The sequence below is a fragment of the Vombatus ursinus genome, unplaced genomic scaffold, assembly GCF_900497805.2.
Source record: "Vombatus ursinus unplaced genomic scaffold, bare-nosed wombat genome assembly UNPS02015398.1, whole genome shotgun sequence".
NCBI classification, from domain to species: domain Eukaryota; kingdom Metazoa; phylum Chordata; class Mammalia; order Diprotodontia; family Vombatidae; genus Vombatus; species Vombatus ursinus.
The window spans coordinates 3,144,434-3,162,801 of record NW_020955176.1 but is presented as its reverse complement, the minus strand read 5'-3'; the positions used below and the strand labels follow the sequence as shown (position 1 = coordinate 3,162,801).

Here is an 18,368-nt window from a genome sequence, read left to right as displayed (position 1 = left end):
TCAAACACACATACACACACAAACCAAGAGAGTAATATGACAGCATTTAAACTTTACAAGCATTAAGTTTTATTTTGTTGCTTCAGAATCGCCATTCTTTTAAAAAAGTCGAACAATAATGCCATTTGAGGTGTTTCTTTGTAAAAAAATATCATCTTCAACTATATGATTAACAACCTTGGCACCTAAGCTTAGATAAATACATTAAGTGCAATATTTTGACCAAAGCTTACCTACATACACACATGGATAATCATACTTACATTAGTTACTTTATGCTAGTCTAACATGAGTCTTTTTTTTAAAGTACAGTATTTGAAAAGCAAACCTAGCCAATTCCCTTTTAAATACACACATAGCAATTAAAAAAAAAATAAAACCTGAATATTTATAGCAGCTCTTTTTGTGGTAGCAAAGAATTGGAAATTGAGAGGATGCCCATCAATTGGGGAATGGCTGCACAAGTTGTGGTATATGAATGTAATGGAATACTACTGTGCTATAAGAAATGATGAACAGGTTGACTTCAGAAAAACCTGGAAAGACTTGTATGGTCTGATGCTGAGTGAAGTGAGCAGAACCAAGAGAACGTTGCACACAATAACAGCCATGTTGTGTGATGACTAATGTTGATAGACGTAGCCCTTCTCAGCAATGCAAGGATCTAAGACATCTCCAAAGGCCTCATGATGGAAAATGCTATCCACATCCAAACAAAGAACTATGGAGTTTGAATGCAGATTGAAGCATACTATTTGCTATTTTTTTTCTTCTGCTTTGTTTTGCTTCCTCTTCTGGTGGTTCTTCCTATTGGTTCTAATTCTTATTTACAACATCACTAATGTGAAAATATGTTTAATAGGAATGTAAATGTATAGCCTATATCAGATTGTGTGCCATCTTGGGGAGGATGGTGGGGAGGGAGGGGGAGAAAAATTTTAAACTCAAAAGCATATGGAAGTAATTGTTAATAAATCAAAATAAATTAATTAAAAAAAACTGAGCAGCTATATTAGTAAAATTATGTGCAAAGAACTATAAAAGTGACACATTAATAAAGCCAGTTAATCTGTCTTATGGCAATTTTTTTTCATAAAATTGTTGGACCTATTTAACATCACTATCAACACAATTTAGATTCATTCTTGGAAAAAGTTTGACCTTAGACTAAATTTACATTTACAAAACAGTAACTACCGTCACCAGTAAGAATAGCTAACAAAGGTAAAGACTATGTTCCACTTTTCACAGAGTAGAGAGATGGAGTGTCCTGTGTAAGGAATAAGGTACTGGGGGGCCAGTGTCACTATAGGGCATAGTATGTGGAAGAGAGCAAAATATAAGACTGGAAAGGAAGGAAATGGTCAGGTTAAGAAGGGCTTTAAAAACCAACCAAAGGATTTCATATTTGATTCTAGAAGCAACCATCAGAGATGAATGAATGGGGGAAAGGGAAAGGGGAGAGGTGATATGGTCTTATTTACACTTTAGGAAAATCAATTTGACAGTCAATAGTCCATAAATATTTATTAAACACCTACTATGTGCTAGGCACTGTGCTAAGCACTAAGGATACAAAGAAAGGCAAAATACAGGCTCTGCCCTCAAGGAGCTCACAATCACAAGATAAGTGAAGGATGGACTAAACTAGGGAGATATTTGAGGCAGGGGAACCATCAGCAACCTACAGCTATAGCCCAAAAGTGAGGGGATGATGGCCTGTACCACGGTGATATCAGCATTAAAGGAGGGCTTAAAGAGGTATATGTGAGAGATGTTCAAAAGGTAGAAATGATCAAAGGTCTTGTCAATAGTCTGGATATGAGGAGTGAGAGAGGTTATGGAGTTGAGGATGACACGAAGGTTCTGAGATGGAGGACTGGATACTCTCAATATTAATAGGCAAGTTAGGATGAGGGAATGGTTTAGGGGGGAAGATAATGAGTTCAGCTTTGGGCATGTCAAGTTTAAGATGTCTGCACGATATCTACTTCAAGATGTCCAAGAGACAGCTGAAGATGTGAGAGCAGAAGTCAGGAGAGAAGTTGGGACTGGACAAATAGATCTGAAAATCATCCACAGAAAAGATAAGATCCAGGAAGCTGATGAGATCACCGTGTGAAGCAGAATACACAGAGAAAAGGGGCCAGGATAGACAAAGCCTTGGTGGATACCCACGGTTAGCTGGCATGACTACCATGAAGATCCCGTGAAGGAGACTGAGAAGGAGCAGTCAGGCAGGTAGGAGGAGAACTGGGAGAAAGTGATGCTAAAAAAGCAAAAACCTCGAGAGAAGAGAGGCTGTCAAAGGCTGCAGAAAGATCAAAGAGGATGATGACTGAGAAAAGGTCGTCAGATCTGAAATCACGGTGACTTTAGAGAGAGCACTTTTGGCTGAATGATGAGGTGCAGAAGCCAGACTGAAGAGAACTAAGGAGAGAGGAAGAGGTTAAGAAGTAGAGGGACCAGATACAAACAGCCTTCTCCATGAGTGTTAGCCAGATAAGGACAAAAGTGAGCAGGACAGATAGATTAAATGAGAGTTTTTTGAGGACGTGAAAGGCACGGGCATATTTGTAAGCATTAGAGAATAGACAGGGAAATACAGAAGATAAGTGAAAGAGGAGGGATGACGGCAAAGGGAATCCACTGGAGAAAGTAGGACAGGATAAGATAGAGAGGTTTGTCTTAGAAAGAAAAGCCCCCAGAGCCAGGAAGACTGACGTTCAAATCCCATTTCAGAAACTGACTAGCTGTGTGTCCCTGGGCAAGTCACTTAATCTCTGCCTCTGTTTTCTCAGCTGCAAAATGGGAAATGACAACGCCGACCTCCCAGCGTTGTTGTGAAGGTCAAATGAGATAATATTTATAAACACTCAGCACAGCACTTGGTACACAGTAGGCACTACATAAATGCCTATTCTCTCCCCTTCTACCTCTTCATGTGAGCCAGTGATTAAGGAGAAGACAGTAGTGGATGGCATCTGAGTAATGTGAGGTAAGAAACAAGAGGAGAGGAAGGAGCTCTTGGCAAATGGTCTGGTTTACTTTTCAGTGAAATATGAGGTAAGATTCTCAGACAGGAGGGTGCTATAGAAGTTTTGAGGAATGATAAAAAGGTTTGGAAAAGTCACTGTGGTGAGTGGGATAGTGAATCCATTAGGCAGGTGTAAAAAGACTGCCTTGTCATAGTGAAGTCCCAGTTAAGATTATGTAACATAAATTTGTAGTAGACATACTCAGAACAGTTCTGTGATTTTCTCCAGCTTTATTGTGTATGTGAGAAGCAAAGGCAAATGATGGTAGTAACATAAGGCTGAGGGTTGGAAGGGCAAGATCTTCATAGGATTTCTGGGGCATGGGGCTCGAGAGAAGAGGACAATGTAGAGCTGAACTGGTTCACCAAGGGGTCAAGACGGGTAAGGGAAGAAAGTGCAGCCAATTCAGGGGCTACAGCCTATGAAAAAACTGAAGGATGGGTGGGGAGACCAGAGGTTGCAGTGAGGAAAAAGAACAGAGTTTAAGGGATTCAAGGTAAAGGGAGAAGTGGAATGACAATCTATTATTATTTAAGGAATTTTGAGTTCACAAACATGAAAGTGGAATATGTGTGGGTCATGGTAAGATCAAGGATGTGACCATTTCTACAAATAGCTGAGGAGGGGTGAAAGAGTAGGTCATGGGAAACTAAACCGAGGAACTGGGAAGCTAGGGAGTTTGAAGAATTATCAGTATGTATGCTGAAGCTGCAGAGGGTGAAGGTAGGAGTTGAGGAGAAGAGACTGTAAAGAAGAAAGGGGAGTGTCCTGAAGATCTGCAGACGATAGTCAAAGGAATCTTTATAGAATGATAAATATGGATTGAATGAAACTCAAAGGAGAAGAGATTACTGAGTGGTGGAGAAAGAGAGAGAGCCGGGAAGTGGCAATGGGAAGCAAGGAGGATTCCAATTCACGTACCACAATCAGTGAGCTGGGAGAATGAATGAAAGTGCAATCAGTGCTAGAAAGGGTAGTCAAGCAAGCTGTGTCTTCAGGAAGGAGCCAGGTCCAGTCAGAGCAAATAGAAGGATCAAGAGAGGAAAAGGCTTAAGATGAAAGCCGGTCTGCTACCAGTGAAGCAGGTATTCCAGGGAGCACAGTGGAAAGCGTGGGTAGTTTTACTGTGGGGGGAAATGAGATGGGGGGGTCAGCTGAAGGAGACAGGAATAAGGGAGCAGTCAGTGGGAGACAGACAACAGAGTTTTAACGATGGCAGTCAAGAGTTCATTATCACTGAGATGAGGAAGATATGACAGGGTGGAAGTATGTTAATCAATGAGAAATGAGTTCAGGTAGGAATCTAGTCTTGGGATGGAGCATCAGGCATCAGTGTGTAAGTGGAAAGCTGAGGGAGGAGGGAGGAATGAAATGAAATGGCTTCTCAGGGAGGTGAGGGAATCTTCTCTTCACAGGCAAGGCAAATCCAGTGACTGCAGAGGGTGCTCAAGGAATATGACAAGTCCATAAATGAAGAATTAAAGAATTCCTATGATGGCCCTATTGAGATCAAAAGCATGAGTTTAATGACAAAAAAGGAAAATTATAAATGCTGTAGAAAATGTGGGAAAATTGGAATACTAATGCATTATTGGTGGAGTTGTGAACTGATCCAACCAATGTGAAGAGCAATTTGGAACTATGCTCAAAGGGCTATTAAAATGTGCATACCCTTTGATCCAGCAATAGCACTTCTAGGGTTATATCCCAAAGAGATCGTAAAAAGCGGACGAGGACCCACATGCACAAAAACATTTATAGCAGCTCTTTCTGTGGTGGCAAAGAACTGGAAATTGAGGGGATGCCCATCCATTGGGGAATGGCTGAACAAGTTGTGGTATATGAATGTAATGGAATACTATTGTGCTTTAAGAAATGACGAGCAAGCAGACTTCAGAAAAACCTGGAAAGACTTGTATGGACTGATGCTGAGTGAAGTGAGCAGAAGCAGAATGCTGTACAATGAATAACTTTGATAGACTTAGCTCGTCTCAGTAATGCAAGGATCTAAGACATCTCCAAAGGTCTCACAATGGAATATGCTATCCACACCCAGAGAAAAAACTATGGAGTCTGAATGCAGATCGAAGCACACTATTTGCTCTCTTTGATTTTGTTTTGTTTTGTTTCTTCTTTCTCATGGTTCCTCCCATTTGTTCTAATTCTTCTTTACAACATGACTAATGTGAAAATGTTTAATAAGAATGTATATGTAGAGCCTATATCAGATTGCACACTGTCTTAGGGAGGGAGGAAGGAAAGGAGGTGGAGAAAATTTAAAATTCAAAAGCTTATGGAAGTCAATGTTAAAAACTAAAAATAAACAAATTAATTTAAAAATTAAAAAAAATAAAGTATGAGTTTATAATGATTATGTCCCTCTACATGCAAATGACAGTGGTAATGCAGAACTGAGAGTTGGCGTGATGTGAATACTCCTGACTTCTTCCAGGGTATTAAATGGTTAATTCTAGGATAAAGTTTGTTTAGGGGGAAAAGGATGATGGAAATAGAAAACAAAAAGGGGTGGAGGTATTGATAATAAAGAGTAAATTCAGGAGGGATAAGGCAGAGAAAGACTGAAGGGTAGGAAAGTATTACCCAAGAATGAATTTCAAGAGTTTATGTTCATAGATATGGGATAGTTATAGGTAATAACTAGAGCTAAATGGTGATCATTACTGGGAGTAGTTATGGTGGAATAAAGATGTAGTTCATGAGGGATGAAGAGGCTGATAAACTAGGGGACTGATTTGTTCCAAGGCACATGAATATATAACATAAAGTCCTCAAATATCAGGGTAGTAGCGGGAGTGAAGAGGAAAACTGTAAGATTCTGAACTCCTTCACAATGGAAGGAGATTGACCTGGAGGCCAGCAGATTACAGCAACAAGGACCCAGATCAGGTGATATTGATCAATGCAGTGAACTTCAAAGGAAGAGAGGCTGCTCAGTGATGGCAACAGAGGGAAGATAAGGAAGCAGCAATGGAAAGCAAAATGTAAACGCTGACTATCTTTCCTGGCCCAGAACACTGGAGGACCCAAATGTCTGTGTTCCTCGAACAGAGACCCTTCAATGTAGTCCCTGTCATCCCCACCAGCAAACCCTTTAGTCCTCAGCCTGCTTTAGCTGCAGGAACAGATTATTAATTCGAGGCCAGCCTGTCTTCCCCGAGACTCTCAAAAGGACTCACCTCAAGGCCTGAATAAATACGTGCAAGTGAGAACCCTTCCTCCTTTAAGCCAAAAAACTGCCTGTCTTGGCTATACCTGTTCTTTTCAGAGAGGCAAGGAAGCATTGCCCAGCCCTATTACCAATGTGTCCAACCCTCTATACAGTTTTCCCAAACCTACTCCCTTTAGATCAGGGATTCTTAATCTTGGGTACATGAATTGCATTCCAACACAGTTGGTTTCATCTAAAAATATTCTAAGAAGGATTCATAGGCTTCACTGGACTACCAAAGGGTCCATGACATACAAAAATGGTTAAGAACACCTGCTTTAGATGGAATTAATGAACATTTTATAACAACATCAATAGACTTTGCATGCATAGCAAAAATCCTCACAACTCTAGAGCTGAAGGTAAGAGAAAGCAGAACAAAAAGAGTCTCTATGGGGATCCTGTCAAGTTCACAAGTGTTTACTGAGGTCCTGCTATATACCTCCCATTGTGATGAATCCATCAAGAAGCCACCCTAGAAATATCCTGTTTTTTAATAAGGTCAGAAAAAGAACAAAAGCAAGATGCCATCTTTACTCAGTCAAGAGAAAGGAAGTAAGTTCTGGAGCTTAGGTGTGTAAAGTTAACTCTTGAAACTTTTTCAAACTCCTTAGAACTTACCATAAAGATCAGGTCCATGAGCTGTAAAAACATTATACAAAACAATGTTGAGAGGTGCAACCACCAACTTCCCATAGTAGTAGCTGTCAATGACCACTGTAGGTACCTAGAAAAAAGAGATTCAATTCAATTTAACCCAATTAAAAAACATATACTAAAAAGACAATACTTAGAGAGCACTTGACATACAGTATGTACTTAAAAAATACCTGGTGGCTGACTGATTGGGAGAGGCACAAAACACAGGTTTTGCTCTACAGCTTACAATCTTGTAGGAAGACAACAACAAATACACAGATAAAAATGGAAAATTAAAATAGGTAAGTGCACACAGAAGGCTGGTATGTCTTAAAGGATTTAGTACGTCCTAAAGTATTTCCAGTGGCAAAGAAAGTTAGAGGGATGAAGCTATTCCAGGCTTAGAGAATGGTGTGGACAGAAGCAAAGGGACAGAAATGGAGAGGAGCTAGACAGGAGATGTGGAGTCATCCAGTTTGCTGAAACTAAGAGTAGTGGAAGGGAGTAATATGAGATGGGTCTGGATGGGATGGTACCAGGTTTTAGAGGGCTTTCAATACTGAGCAGATTATGTATAGAGACTGCAGTGATTATAGTTTTGCCCCAGGTTGATGCTTCCTAATTTAACTCATTTTCTCTTTTATTCCACGTTGTATAGCCATTGACAAAAACAAAATACACAAACAAGAAAAAAAGATCACAAGTGAAAGTATAAACTTCTATTATTTACATTTTAAAGTACATATTAACAAGAAAGTGACAAAAGTTCTATTTGTCTCCATGTCCCCTTCTCATCTCTCGTGTATGTCTGGACTGTGTCCCCGCTTCATTATTTGAAGAGTTGCAGTCAATATGTATCTAAATTAACAACTGTCTTCCCCTTCAAACTCTTCATGCTCTCCAAGTTTTCCATTTAACACAACAAAATGCAGAAATAAAAGACTTACCAGAAAGAGTATTATGGCTATTAGTGACCAGTGAAGAAAACTCTTCCACCTTCGTTTCATGACCAGCAAATCAAAGGCAATGGGTAATCTAGGGACATTCAACAGGGAAACATGGATTGAGAAAAGCCACCTTGAAGAACATCAATAACAATAATGGACATTTAAATAGCACTTTGAGATCTGTAAAGCGCTTCCATCAGACTATTCCAGTGATAGGCGGGGCAGATATTACTATCCCAGTTTTATAGACAAATGAAGTAAGGTTCAGGAAAGCTAAACTGCCTGCCAAGGGTCACACAGCCATTATCTGAGCCAGGGTACAAAACCAGGTCTTTTGGCTCCACCACCATTGTTCTTTCACTATACCACACAAGAGATTAAGAAATCCAGATCACTGATTAGATTCACAAACACTTCAAGCTGAGTCAAGAGAGTAGAATTCCTCTAAAAGTTATGATGCAAGAAGTAAAACTGGTACATGTACAGTCTATTTCTTTAGAGCCCAATGTGATTGTCTCACAAGACTTAAGAAGGGCACATAAGGAATATTAAATTACAATGATGGGTTTAATGAGAATTTTAGTTGCTATACAGAATTTCATTTAATTTGAATTCACATGCCCCTAGCCACGAATATTTTAAATAAATGAAGAATAAGTAGGCTACATCAAGATAATCTCTGAGATCCCTTACAACTCTGAAATTCTGTTAATCACTGACCTTTGGGTCACATAATGGAATATCACTAGCCTAAATAAATAGCAATCTTAATAACCCTTGACAATCCTAGAATCACAGAATCCCACAGTTTACAAAGACATCGGGATCATCTAGCTTTTCACTCCCTACCTGAAGCATGAATGTTCTGCAAAACATACCTGAAAAATTATCATCCAGCCACTGCTTCAAGACTACCTGTGTCAGGGAAAACGTGACCTCTTAGGGCAGCTTGTTCCATTTTTGGAAGCCTCTAATTGTCAGGAGATTAGGTAATCATCTTTTTTGTTTAATGTTTTTATTTCATAATAATAAACTTAACTCTGCAGTCTAGCCAGACTTGTACAAAGAAAAGGGAAATGAAATCCAAAGAGAATTGTAGGAAGTGAAAACACAAGGATTACAGGGTAGGAGAACAGATTGACGGTTCCCTGCCCAGCTACAGAAGAATGGTTCGGTGCTTAAGACAAAAAAGGAAAAGAAAAAGGAAAGAAAAGATTTATGAGACTGTCCATAATCAGCAATGGTGAGCTTCTTCCTGGTCTTGCCATCATAGGCTATGAAGCATACATGGCTTCCACAACGTTCATGTTTTTTTTCACCTGGTCAAAAACCACATTCTTGGCATCCACCCAATCAGTCTTAGCAGTAGAGATGAAAAACTGGGAAGCTTTTGTGTGTGCCATGAACAAGATGCTAGGACCAGTATGCTTCAGGATGAAGTTATCATCAGCATATTTCTCCCCATAGATAAGCTTGCCATCAGTGCCATCACAGGCCACAGGGCCTGTGAAGTCACCACCCTGGCACATGACCCCAAGGATGACCTTGTGAAAGCAGGATCCCTTGCAACCAAATCCCTTCTCTCCAGTGCTCAGAGCATGAACATTTTCTGCTGTCTTTGGAATCCTGTCTGCACATAGCTTGAAAATAACTCCATCCAGGGGGTCATTACTGGCGGTGATGTCAAAGTACATGACAGGGTTGGCCATGGCCATGACCATAAATGGCTGGGCTGGGAGCACTGGTAAAGGCAGAGGCAGTAAGGACCAGTGCATGGCAGAACAAGTAAAGCCAAAGGCTCCTAACATCTACAGAGTTTCTCATAGACATCTTAATCTGAGCACGTCCAAAGTAGAACTCATTTTCTCTCCCTCTAAGACCTCCCTTGCTCCAAATTTCCCTAGTCGCCCAGGTTCACAAGTTCAACATCTGTCTCAGCTCTTCACTCATATTCACCTCACATATCCAATTTGCGAATTCTATTGTTTCTATCTTCACAATATTCCTTGTGTGTGTCGCCTTCTATCTGCTCACACGGCTGCCACCTAGACTCCTGAAATAGTCTGATGGCTAGCCTCATTTTCTCAAGTCACTCCCCATTCCAATCTGTCCTCCACAAAGCTGCCAAAGTGATCTTACTAAAGTGAACACCTGATCACGTTACACACACCCCATTCAATAAACGCCTATGGCTCCTCATTACCTCCGTGATCAAACAGAAAATCCTTTGTTTAGCTTTCAAAACCCTTCACAACCTGGCCCCTTCCTAGCCTTCCAGTCTTCTAACACTTTATTAACGTCCACGCACTCTGTGATCTGGCCACAATGGCCTTCGTGCTGTCCTTCTCATAAAACATTCCATCTCCAAACGGCAAACCTTCTCGCTGGCTGCCCCCACACCTGCAACGCCCTTCCTCTTCACATCTGCCTCCTTGGCTTCCTCAAATACAGGAGTTCCTGCTCACTCACCCACCTATTGCTATAGCTTTTTCTTAAGATTACCTCCTAATTACTTTCTTTCTTTCCATCTATCTAACTATTCCTATTTTTATGTCTCCACCATTAGAATGTGAGCTGTTTGAGGGCAGGGACCGTGTTTTTCTTTTCTTTGTATCCCCAAAGCTTAGCACAGTGCTTCACAAATGGTAAGTGCATAATAAATGACTTAATAAATAAATGAAAAGTGCTTAATGACTGGCTGAACTCTTTTTTGGGTCTGTTACAAGGGATGATTTCCTGGGTAGGAAAAGGGGAAAATGATAAATTTATAAGTAAAAGTAATCTAAAAACAAAAGATATCAATAATACAAAATTTTTTTAAAAGCAGGTAAACTGGGGCAGGTAGGTAGCACAGTGACTCCCTTTGGGGTTTCCTTGGCCAAGATACTGGAGTGGTTTGCCATTTCCTTCTCCAGCTCATTTTACAGATGAGGAAACTGAGGCAAACAGGGTTAAGTGACTTGTCCAGAGTCACACAGCTAGTAAGTGTCTGAGGCTGGATTTGAACTCATAAAGATGAGTCTTGGGGCAGCTAGGTAGGGCAGGGGATAGAGCACCGGCCCTGAAGTCAGGAGGACCAGAGTTCAAATCCAGCCTCAGACCAAACACTTGCCACTTACTAGCTGTGTGACCCTGGGCAACTCACTTAACCCCAATTGCCTTAACAAAAAAAAAAAAAAAGTCTCCCTGATTCCCAGTCCAGTGCTCTATCTACTAAACCACACAGTGCCAAGCACATAGAAAAATGCTTAATAAATGCCTGATTAATTGACTGCCCGAGCTTCTTTCATAGATCATTCATTATATCCCTTCCAACTACTGCTGTTTATCTCCTTTTCCCAGTTAAGCTTCTCAAATAAGCATAATTATATCTGCTGCTTTCATTTTCTTTTCACCCCACTCTGGAAGCAGCATGGTGTTGGGGGAGAAAGTGCTACACTTAGAGACAGAAAAATGTGGGTTCAAATCCTGCCTCTGACACTTAAAAGCTGTGTCAGTGACCTTGGACAATCATTTAGCCTCATTTTCCTCACTTGTAAAATTAAGTTAGATCCCATGACCTCTTAGGTTCCTTCCAACTCTATATCTATGATCCTATGGTCTCTCCTAAACGATCAGCAATCTTTTCTAAGGTCACCAACAGTCTCTTCCTGGCTTAACACAACTATTTCTTAACTTTTCATCTCCCTCCTTGATCTTTTTGTTATTTTTGACAGTACTGATTGAATCTCTCTTTTTCAGTACTTCTGGTTCCTCAGGACTCATGTGCCTGCTTCACTTCTTCCTTCTCCTACCCAGCTATGGATATCCTTGTCCAAAGCAAGCTTCTAGTCTACTTCTGTGAGTATTGCTGTGAAGCATGTATCCCATCCACTTTCACGGCTTTAACAATCGCCTACATGTTAATGACTCTAAAAATGAAAATTTTACCCATGTTTCAGTACAGTTTTCAAGGGCATCCATTTGACTACTGAACTCAAAGGAATTTATTAGCTCAATGATGTGGATGTTCCCTCCAAAGATGCAGATTACAACTCATCCATCCTACCCCTCCTTTTTTTTCAATCATACATCTCTTCAATTACATTCTTTACTCCAGGTGTCTTTCAAAGTTCTTTACTAGCCGTGTGATGCGGCACACTAACACTTGCCATATGCCTCTCCACTGGACCCTGAGTGACACATATTTTAATTCTTTGGAGACTTGCAGCCATTCAATACTCAAACAGCGCTGGTGTTAAAAAGAGAGGCTTTTGCTTCTGGGAGAAATACAGTGTCATTAAAGTAGCTTTCCAGTTTCCCAAAAATAATATACTCACTATTAAAACATGCATGCATGCATGCATACACACCACACACACACACACACGCATCTTACTGGACAAACTCTCTAGGTTGCCTATCTAACTGGACATCAGAATCTGCACAATAGCTATTCTTCATCTGCTTGTTTCTTTTTTTCTTCTACAGAAAGTTGGCCAAACTCTTCTGAGGAGCTTATGTTCGGGGGCTGAATGTAATCAGAATGATGTCATCTGAAAACAGAAGCACTGGAGAACCTCACCATCCAACATGGAACAGTACCTCAACTTGGACTTTGCTGGATCTCCTCCATGACAATGGTGAACTCCTTTGGAAAACATTCATCTCCCTGTTTTATGCCTCACTTGATGTTCATGATCAAAGGGTCACTGAACTAGGATGTACAAGAAGTAAGATTCCTCCAGAAGGGAAGATATCCTACTTCCCACTCCTCTCATTCCCTTCCCCAAGGATCCCTCATACTCTCCTCCCCATCCTTCACGACCTCTTCTCTCATCAGTACTCCTTATTAAGCATTCATGCCCATCCCCACCACACATATACAATGGTTACCTATCAAGTAAAGTCTAAGTTTTTAAAATGGTCCATCAACTAGGGCTACCTTACCTATCCAACAGCATCTTGGAGGACTCCTTAACAAATCAGCCTGAACTCACCATCCAGGCAGGCATTCTTTCCATACCAAGATAAACCATACTTGCTCCTACCTCCACAACGTGGCTGATACTGTTCTCCCTATTTGGAATGTCTTCCCTAGTTCTCTCTGCCAAGAAAGATTCTAAATTTTCACTGAAGTTCAACTATTCCATGAAACTTTTCCAAACCAACTCAAGGAATTTTTCAACCATCCAAGGAAATTTCTTTACTTTGAATTTCATCAAAACTTCTGTTTAGTCTCTACAACATTATTATGCCTTTGCTCATATAAAGCCTTGGAACTGTCTTCTAGAGCAGTGATGTCAAATAGAAACAGATCAGGCAGGCTACAGACTGACTTAGAAAACCACAAATTAACATTATCTATGCTGTATTGTATCTTTATTTTACTAAACATTTCCAAATTATATTTTAATCTGGTTCCCCTTAAAGGCCAGCAAGGAGTTTAACTCTGCTCTAGTTATTTCTTGTTTCACCAACTATATAGCAAACTCCTGGAGAAAAAGACTTTCTTCTACTTCTTTTGTATTCTCCACTGTACCTTTTTTTTGATGCACAGACATCAATATATGAATATGATAATAATATATGAGACATATGATCATGGTTAGATGAATATTTGTCCAATTCAATCTATTAGGCAGAAGTGACTGGTCAGATTGGGCACCACTCTACACACCCCATGCCCCTGACCTTCTCTTGACTAGAATGTAAGCTCTGGCATCACTTGTCTCTGTACCCTCAGGGCCTGCTTTACAGGCACCAGCACATGCCAGCACTTAGTAAATGCTATTGAACTAAACCAAACTGGCCTTCTCAGGCTCATAAAGGTGCACCTAAGTGTCCGTAAGTCCTCCTCAACATCTCAGCCACATTACAGATCCAATTACTCTTGATAAACTTCTGACCTGCCCCAACTGTTTGTAAATAACTTAGCCTTGAGAGTCAATCTGTGATTGGGGACTGAAGGGTGGGGGGGAAGGAATCTGACTTAGCTTCTTACCCAAGAGCAGCACTAAATGGCCAGCCAAGGATAGCCCCAGCAGCTACTGCCAGCACAGCAATGGAGGTCTTATCCATGAACCAGCCCGTCATAGCTATCACAGTCGTGTACATACAGAAGCTGCTAGGAAGGAAAGCTGAAAAAGTATGGAAATGTTTCAACAACAACAACAACAACAAAGACTTAAGACAATTTATCAAAATCTTCACTGAGGTTAAATGCTATCACATGCTGCAGGGCAGCAAGGACCAGAAAAGTTTACTTTATGTTGGCGTGTTAGACAAGGCTACGTTAACAAATGGACAGAAGCACTCATTCTTTTAAAATTCCATTTCAGTAGTAAAGTCTTTCCTGATTTACAAGTACCAAACACAGGATGTCCCTTAGGATATACCTGAAGGACACCTCACATGGAAGCCCAAGACCACCAGGTACATCCTGCAATTCACACTCACTGTGCCCCAGGAACACACAGGATTGTCCCCAGGTTTCATGTGCACACTGGGATCAGGGCTTCAAGAGAACTACAGCTGTCATAGAGGGCTTACTTCTGCCAGATTTCTAGGGCTGCTCTGGTCCAAACCTGAAACCTCATGGTAGTCACAGGGGCTCCAGAAGGGCCTTTCCAGAGCATGGAGGATTGGCAAGGGCTCCCCACTGTCATTCTGAACCCACTGATATGAACACTTTAGCTTCTGGACACTCTTCTCACTTATTACTATATCATAAAACTGGGCACCCCACCCCAAGGAGCCTCCAATAATAGCACCATATCATAATTAGGAAATCAAAGGGATCAAAGTCAAAGAAATCAAAACAGATCAACTAGTCCCACCAGCTCATTTTGAGAATAAGGAAACTGAGGTCCACATAGGTGAAGTGACTTAAATGAGTCTCGCAGGTACAAGTACTGGTTTAAACCCAGGCATTGTACAGCTACAGACCCTGGATGGCTGGGACACAAACTGTCTCTCTCTAGCTGGGGAGCAGGATCTTCCTGACAGAAAGCTTTACCCCATGGGCTAAAGGCACTCCACCACGACATCTGCTCACAGTGTCTGAAGTGAAGGCTGCTTACATTTTGCTCCACTTGACAATGAAGTGATGTGACACAGTGCTCCTCAAAGGGCAGTTCCTGCCTCTCCTGCTGCTCATCTCTTAACTTCACCTACTCCTGGGGAAGTAATAATCAGCACCCAATTTCAACAAGAATTGAATGAAGAATCAGGGAGCTCGGCAAAAGGCTCAGGGACTCCATGTTCTAATCCTGGCTCTGAGTGAAAGGATAATTTTAATGCCTTAATATTCTTAACTGCAATACACAAAATCAAATTTAAACCTAGCACCTCCACCAAAGGCTAATCTTGGGAGCAACTCATAAAATGACTTAAAATACTCTGAAGAGCAGATTTTCCAGACAAAGGTGGCATAATATTGGTGACATAGAGAGCTGACAACTCCATTTGCTAATGCACAGAGAGAAGGGTAGAAAAATCTATACAAACCCAGGAGGGCTGGTTCAGAATTCTCTAAGCCAAAGCCCTGGTTGTAAATTATAGCTCTAAAAACAAAAACAAACAAAAACAAACAAACAAAAACTATGGCTCTGGTTTGTTACACTCATCTCCAATATATTTGGGAAAAGATTTCAGAATACAACCAGAGCCAAACTTTTTCTGAGAGAAAGCGTTCCCTCATGGAGAATCACAAAAGTATTTTCTTACATCCCAATAGCAGGAAAGCCTGGGGTTAATTTTGTGTTGTAAAGCATCTCGTGGCTTTGCTTTTTAAACATATACTAAGACAAAGTGCTCTCTTTCATTGCAATTACAAAGTCTCTATGGAAGTGTCATCCTTTTGCCTCTTACCTGCTGATGAGCAAAACATCCCAGTGCTAAGAACTAAAAATGCCAGCATCAATCGACTTACGTGGAGGCCAAACTTCTTGCACACAGCCCTGTGAGCAAGAAAAGAAGAAAAGAAAGAAGAAAATATCAAACATGGCAGGCCTCAGAAACATTCACTTCAAACAAGAAGATAAAAAACTGCTACACTGATTGGTGATAATCTGATATTCTGAATTACAATGTAGGGCAGTTGTAACAAACTCATCCAAGACTCTGCACTGATGAGAAACCTAAGGGTTATCAGCCTGAAAGGAAGCATTCATGTGGAGATAACGCATTTTCTAGGAACTAAAAGTGATGCAATTATAACAACAGATAGGAAATTAAAGGGCTTAAATATAGGACAGAGAGGAAAGAGATTTAAGATTCTCCTCTAAACACCTAGCCTACTAATATCCCACTGAGGCTTTTATCAATCACTAAACCACCTAATATTGATATGGATGGTACCGTTCTGGTGTTAGAGAAGAGATAAACCCTTCATTGTGGCACCTCCCTTCCCACTAACATTGAGGACAAGGAAAAAAAAAACCATATGTAACACATTAGGGATTTTTTAAAAATGTTAGCCTATATTATCAAGGAAATAAAAAATCCTTACACTTCTAGAAGACGTAGCAGTTACAAAGCAAATTCATATACATTATACCATTTGATCCTCCCAGCAACTTTTTAAAGGTGATACCAATATTATTATCCCCATTTTATACACAGAAACATGGAATGCCAGTGCAGGAGGGGCCTCCAAGTCTATCTGGTCTCCTCCAAATAGAAGCAAGAGCCTGCCTTAGATTAAGGCTCAGAAGTTAAGTGACTTGCCCAAGGTCACAAAACTTGTGAAGAGTCCAGGTTTCACCACAGACCTTCTGACTACAAGTCCAGTGCATATGAACAAATAGAACTAAAGTGATCAGCATAAAAACCAGGTATCTGAAAGCTTCTGGTAAGAAAAACAATAGCCACAAGTACTCTTTGTCCAAAACAAACTGTTTATTTTAAATAAAAAACCATATCACAGATAACATCTTTGGAGAGAGGAAAAGGAGTGAAGGCAACTTTCAGCCACTGCCACGTATATCAGGAGGATAACGCATTCTATCTGGTATCCTACACAGTGATTTTCTACGAGCAAAGCTTTCTGTACTCACTTATAAAAGTAAAGTTCACAAACAGAGCTCACAAAAGCCAGGATACATCGCAAAAAGTAAAAGACGAGAACCTAAAAGAAATCCAGAAAAAAAAAAAGAAGTCACAGACATAAGCTAAAACAATTTGAAAAATAAAACTGAGAAAATGGCTAAGATAATATGGGTTATGTCAAACAGCTTCTGAAGTATTTACACGGTTATATATGCTATAAGTTAAAGTACAATTAAGCTGTTCAGCTTAATAGTTCAATACTAACAACTTAAATGAAAAGCTTAATTAGAATAACATGCTTATAACTTGGCATATCATCAATTTTCTTTATTAATAACATCAATTTTCAATCACTATGGTAAATAAGCTCTTCAATTTAATAAGAAAAACGCGTCACATTTTAGGGAGGGCATTAGCCAACTGGAGCTCCACCCAGGATGATGACAGGACTACATACCAGGCCATAAAAGAATTAAAAAAAAAAAAGAATAATTAGGAGGGTCATGATCACTATTTTCAAATATGTGATTGGTTGTGATGCAGAATTCAACAAGCATTTCCATCTACTAAATGGAAGACACTATATTAGTTTCTGGGGTTACAAAGAAAAAATATTAAATATTCCCTTAAATCAAGGAGTTTCCATTTTACTAGGGGGTACAGTATGGAAACAGATAAGTAAATACTAAGTACACAGTAAGTAAACACAAAGTGGGGAATAAAAAAGATAGCACCAACCACCAGAAGGGTCAGGAAATAGCAAAATCCTGAATTCTAAGGGGAGATGGTAAGGAGAGAGCATTTCAGGCACAGGGCCTGAAAAGGCCAGGACAAAGGTAAAAAGGCTAGAAATGGAGAGCCATGCACAGAGAATAGACAAATAAGCCAATTAAGCTAAAATCTGAATGTGAAGGGGGAGTATCGTGAAATAAATCTGGAAAGAGAAACTGGAGCCAAATTGTAAATGGCTTTAAATGCTAAAGAGAGGAGGAAAATAACATTGTAGAGAAGAGTTACAGGTTCTGCTGGGCCCAACAGGTAGACCAATTATAGTGAGGCAGATCTCAAATCTACATAAGAAATCCACAAACCTATTTGAAGATATGAGGTCTTTCCTGGTTCCCCAAACTCCTAGTGCCTTTTCCGTGGGTTGCCTTATATGAGTTTTATATATGTCTATGTGTGCATGCTGTCTCTCCATTAAGAAAGCAAAGACTTTTTGCTTTTTGTCTTTGTATCTCCAGAAAAGCAAAAGGACTGGCACCTAGTAGGTGCTTAATAAATGCTTGGTGACTGATCGAGAACCAAATCATCAATACAACAAAAACACAAAATAATAACTGTCTCTAATATGGGTTTACTTCAAGTGGTCTTGAGATAGTACATGTTATTTTTAAAATAGGTCCACAGTTCTGGCAAAACTACAAAGCCATTCACAAGTAGCGAATTTTAAAATAAACTCTCAAAATTTTAGAAGGAAAAAAT

General features: G+C 40.1%; 1 protein-coding gene and 1 pseudogene across 4 annotated transcripts in view; both read right to left on the bottom strand.

Annotated features, from left to right (window-relative positions):
* Positions 1-18,368, bottom strand: part of ALG9 (ALG9 alpha-1,2-mannosyltransferase) — a 128,548-nt gene that overhangs the window by 99,767 nt on the left and 10,413 nt on the right. For all 4 annotated transcript variants that reach the window (XM_027847348.1, XM_027847349.1, XM_027847351.1 and 1 more), the window contains 5 exons: positions 16,892-16,962; positions 15,705-15,793; positions 13,837-13,972; positions 7,854-7,941; positions 6,889-6,994 (listed from right to left, as the gene is read on the bottom strand). In XM_027847348.1, the coding sequence (XP_027703149.1) occupies positions 6,889-6,994; positions 7,854-7,941; positions 13,837-13,972; positions 15,705-15,793; positions 16,892-16,962 (490 nt within the window). The remainder of the gene's footprint in view (positions 1-6,888; positions 6,995-7,853; positions 7,942-13,836; positions 13,973-15,704; positions 15,794-16,891; positions 16,963-18,368) is intronic.
* LOC114032125 lies at positions 9,128-9,562 on the bottom strand (annotated as a pseudogene).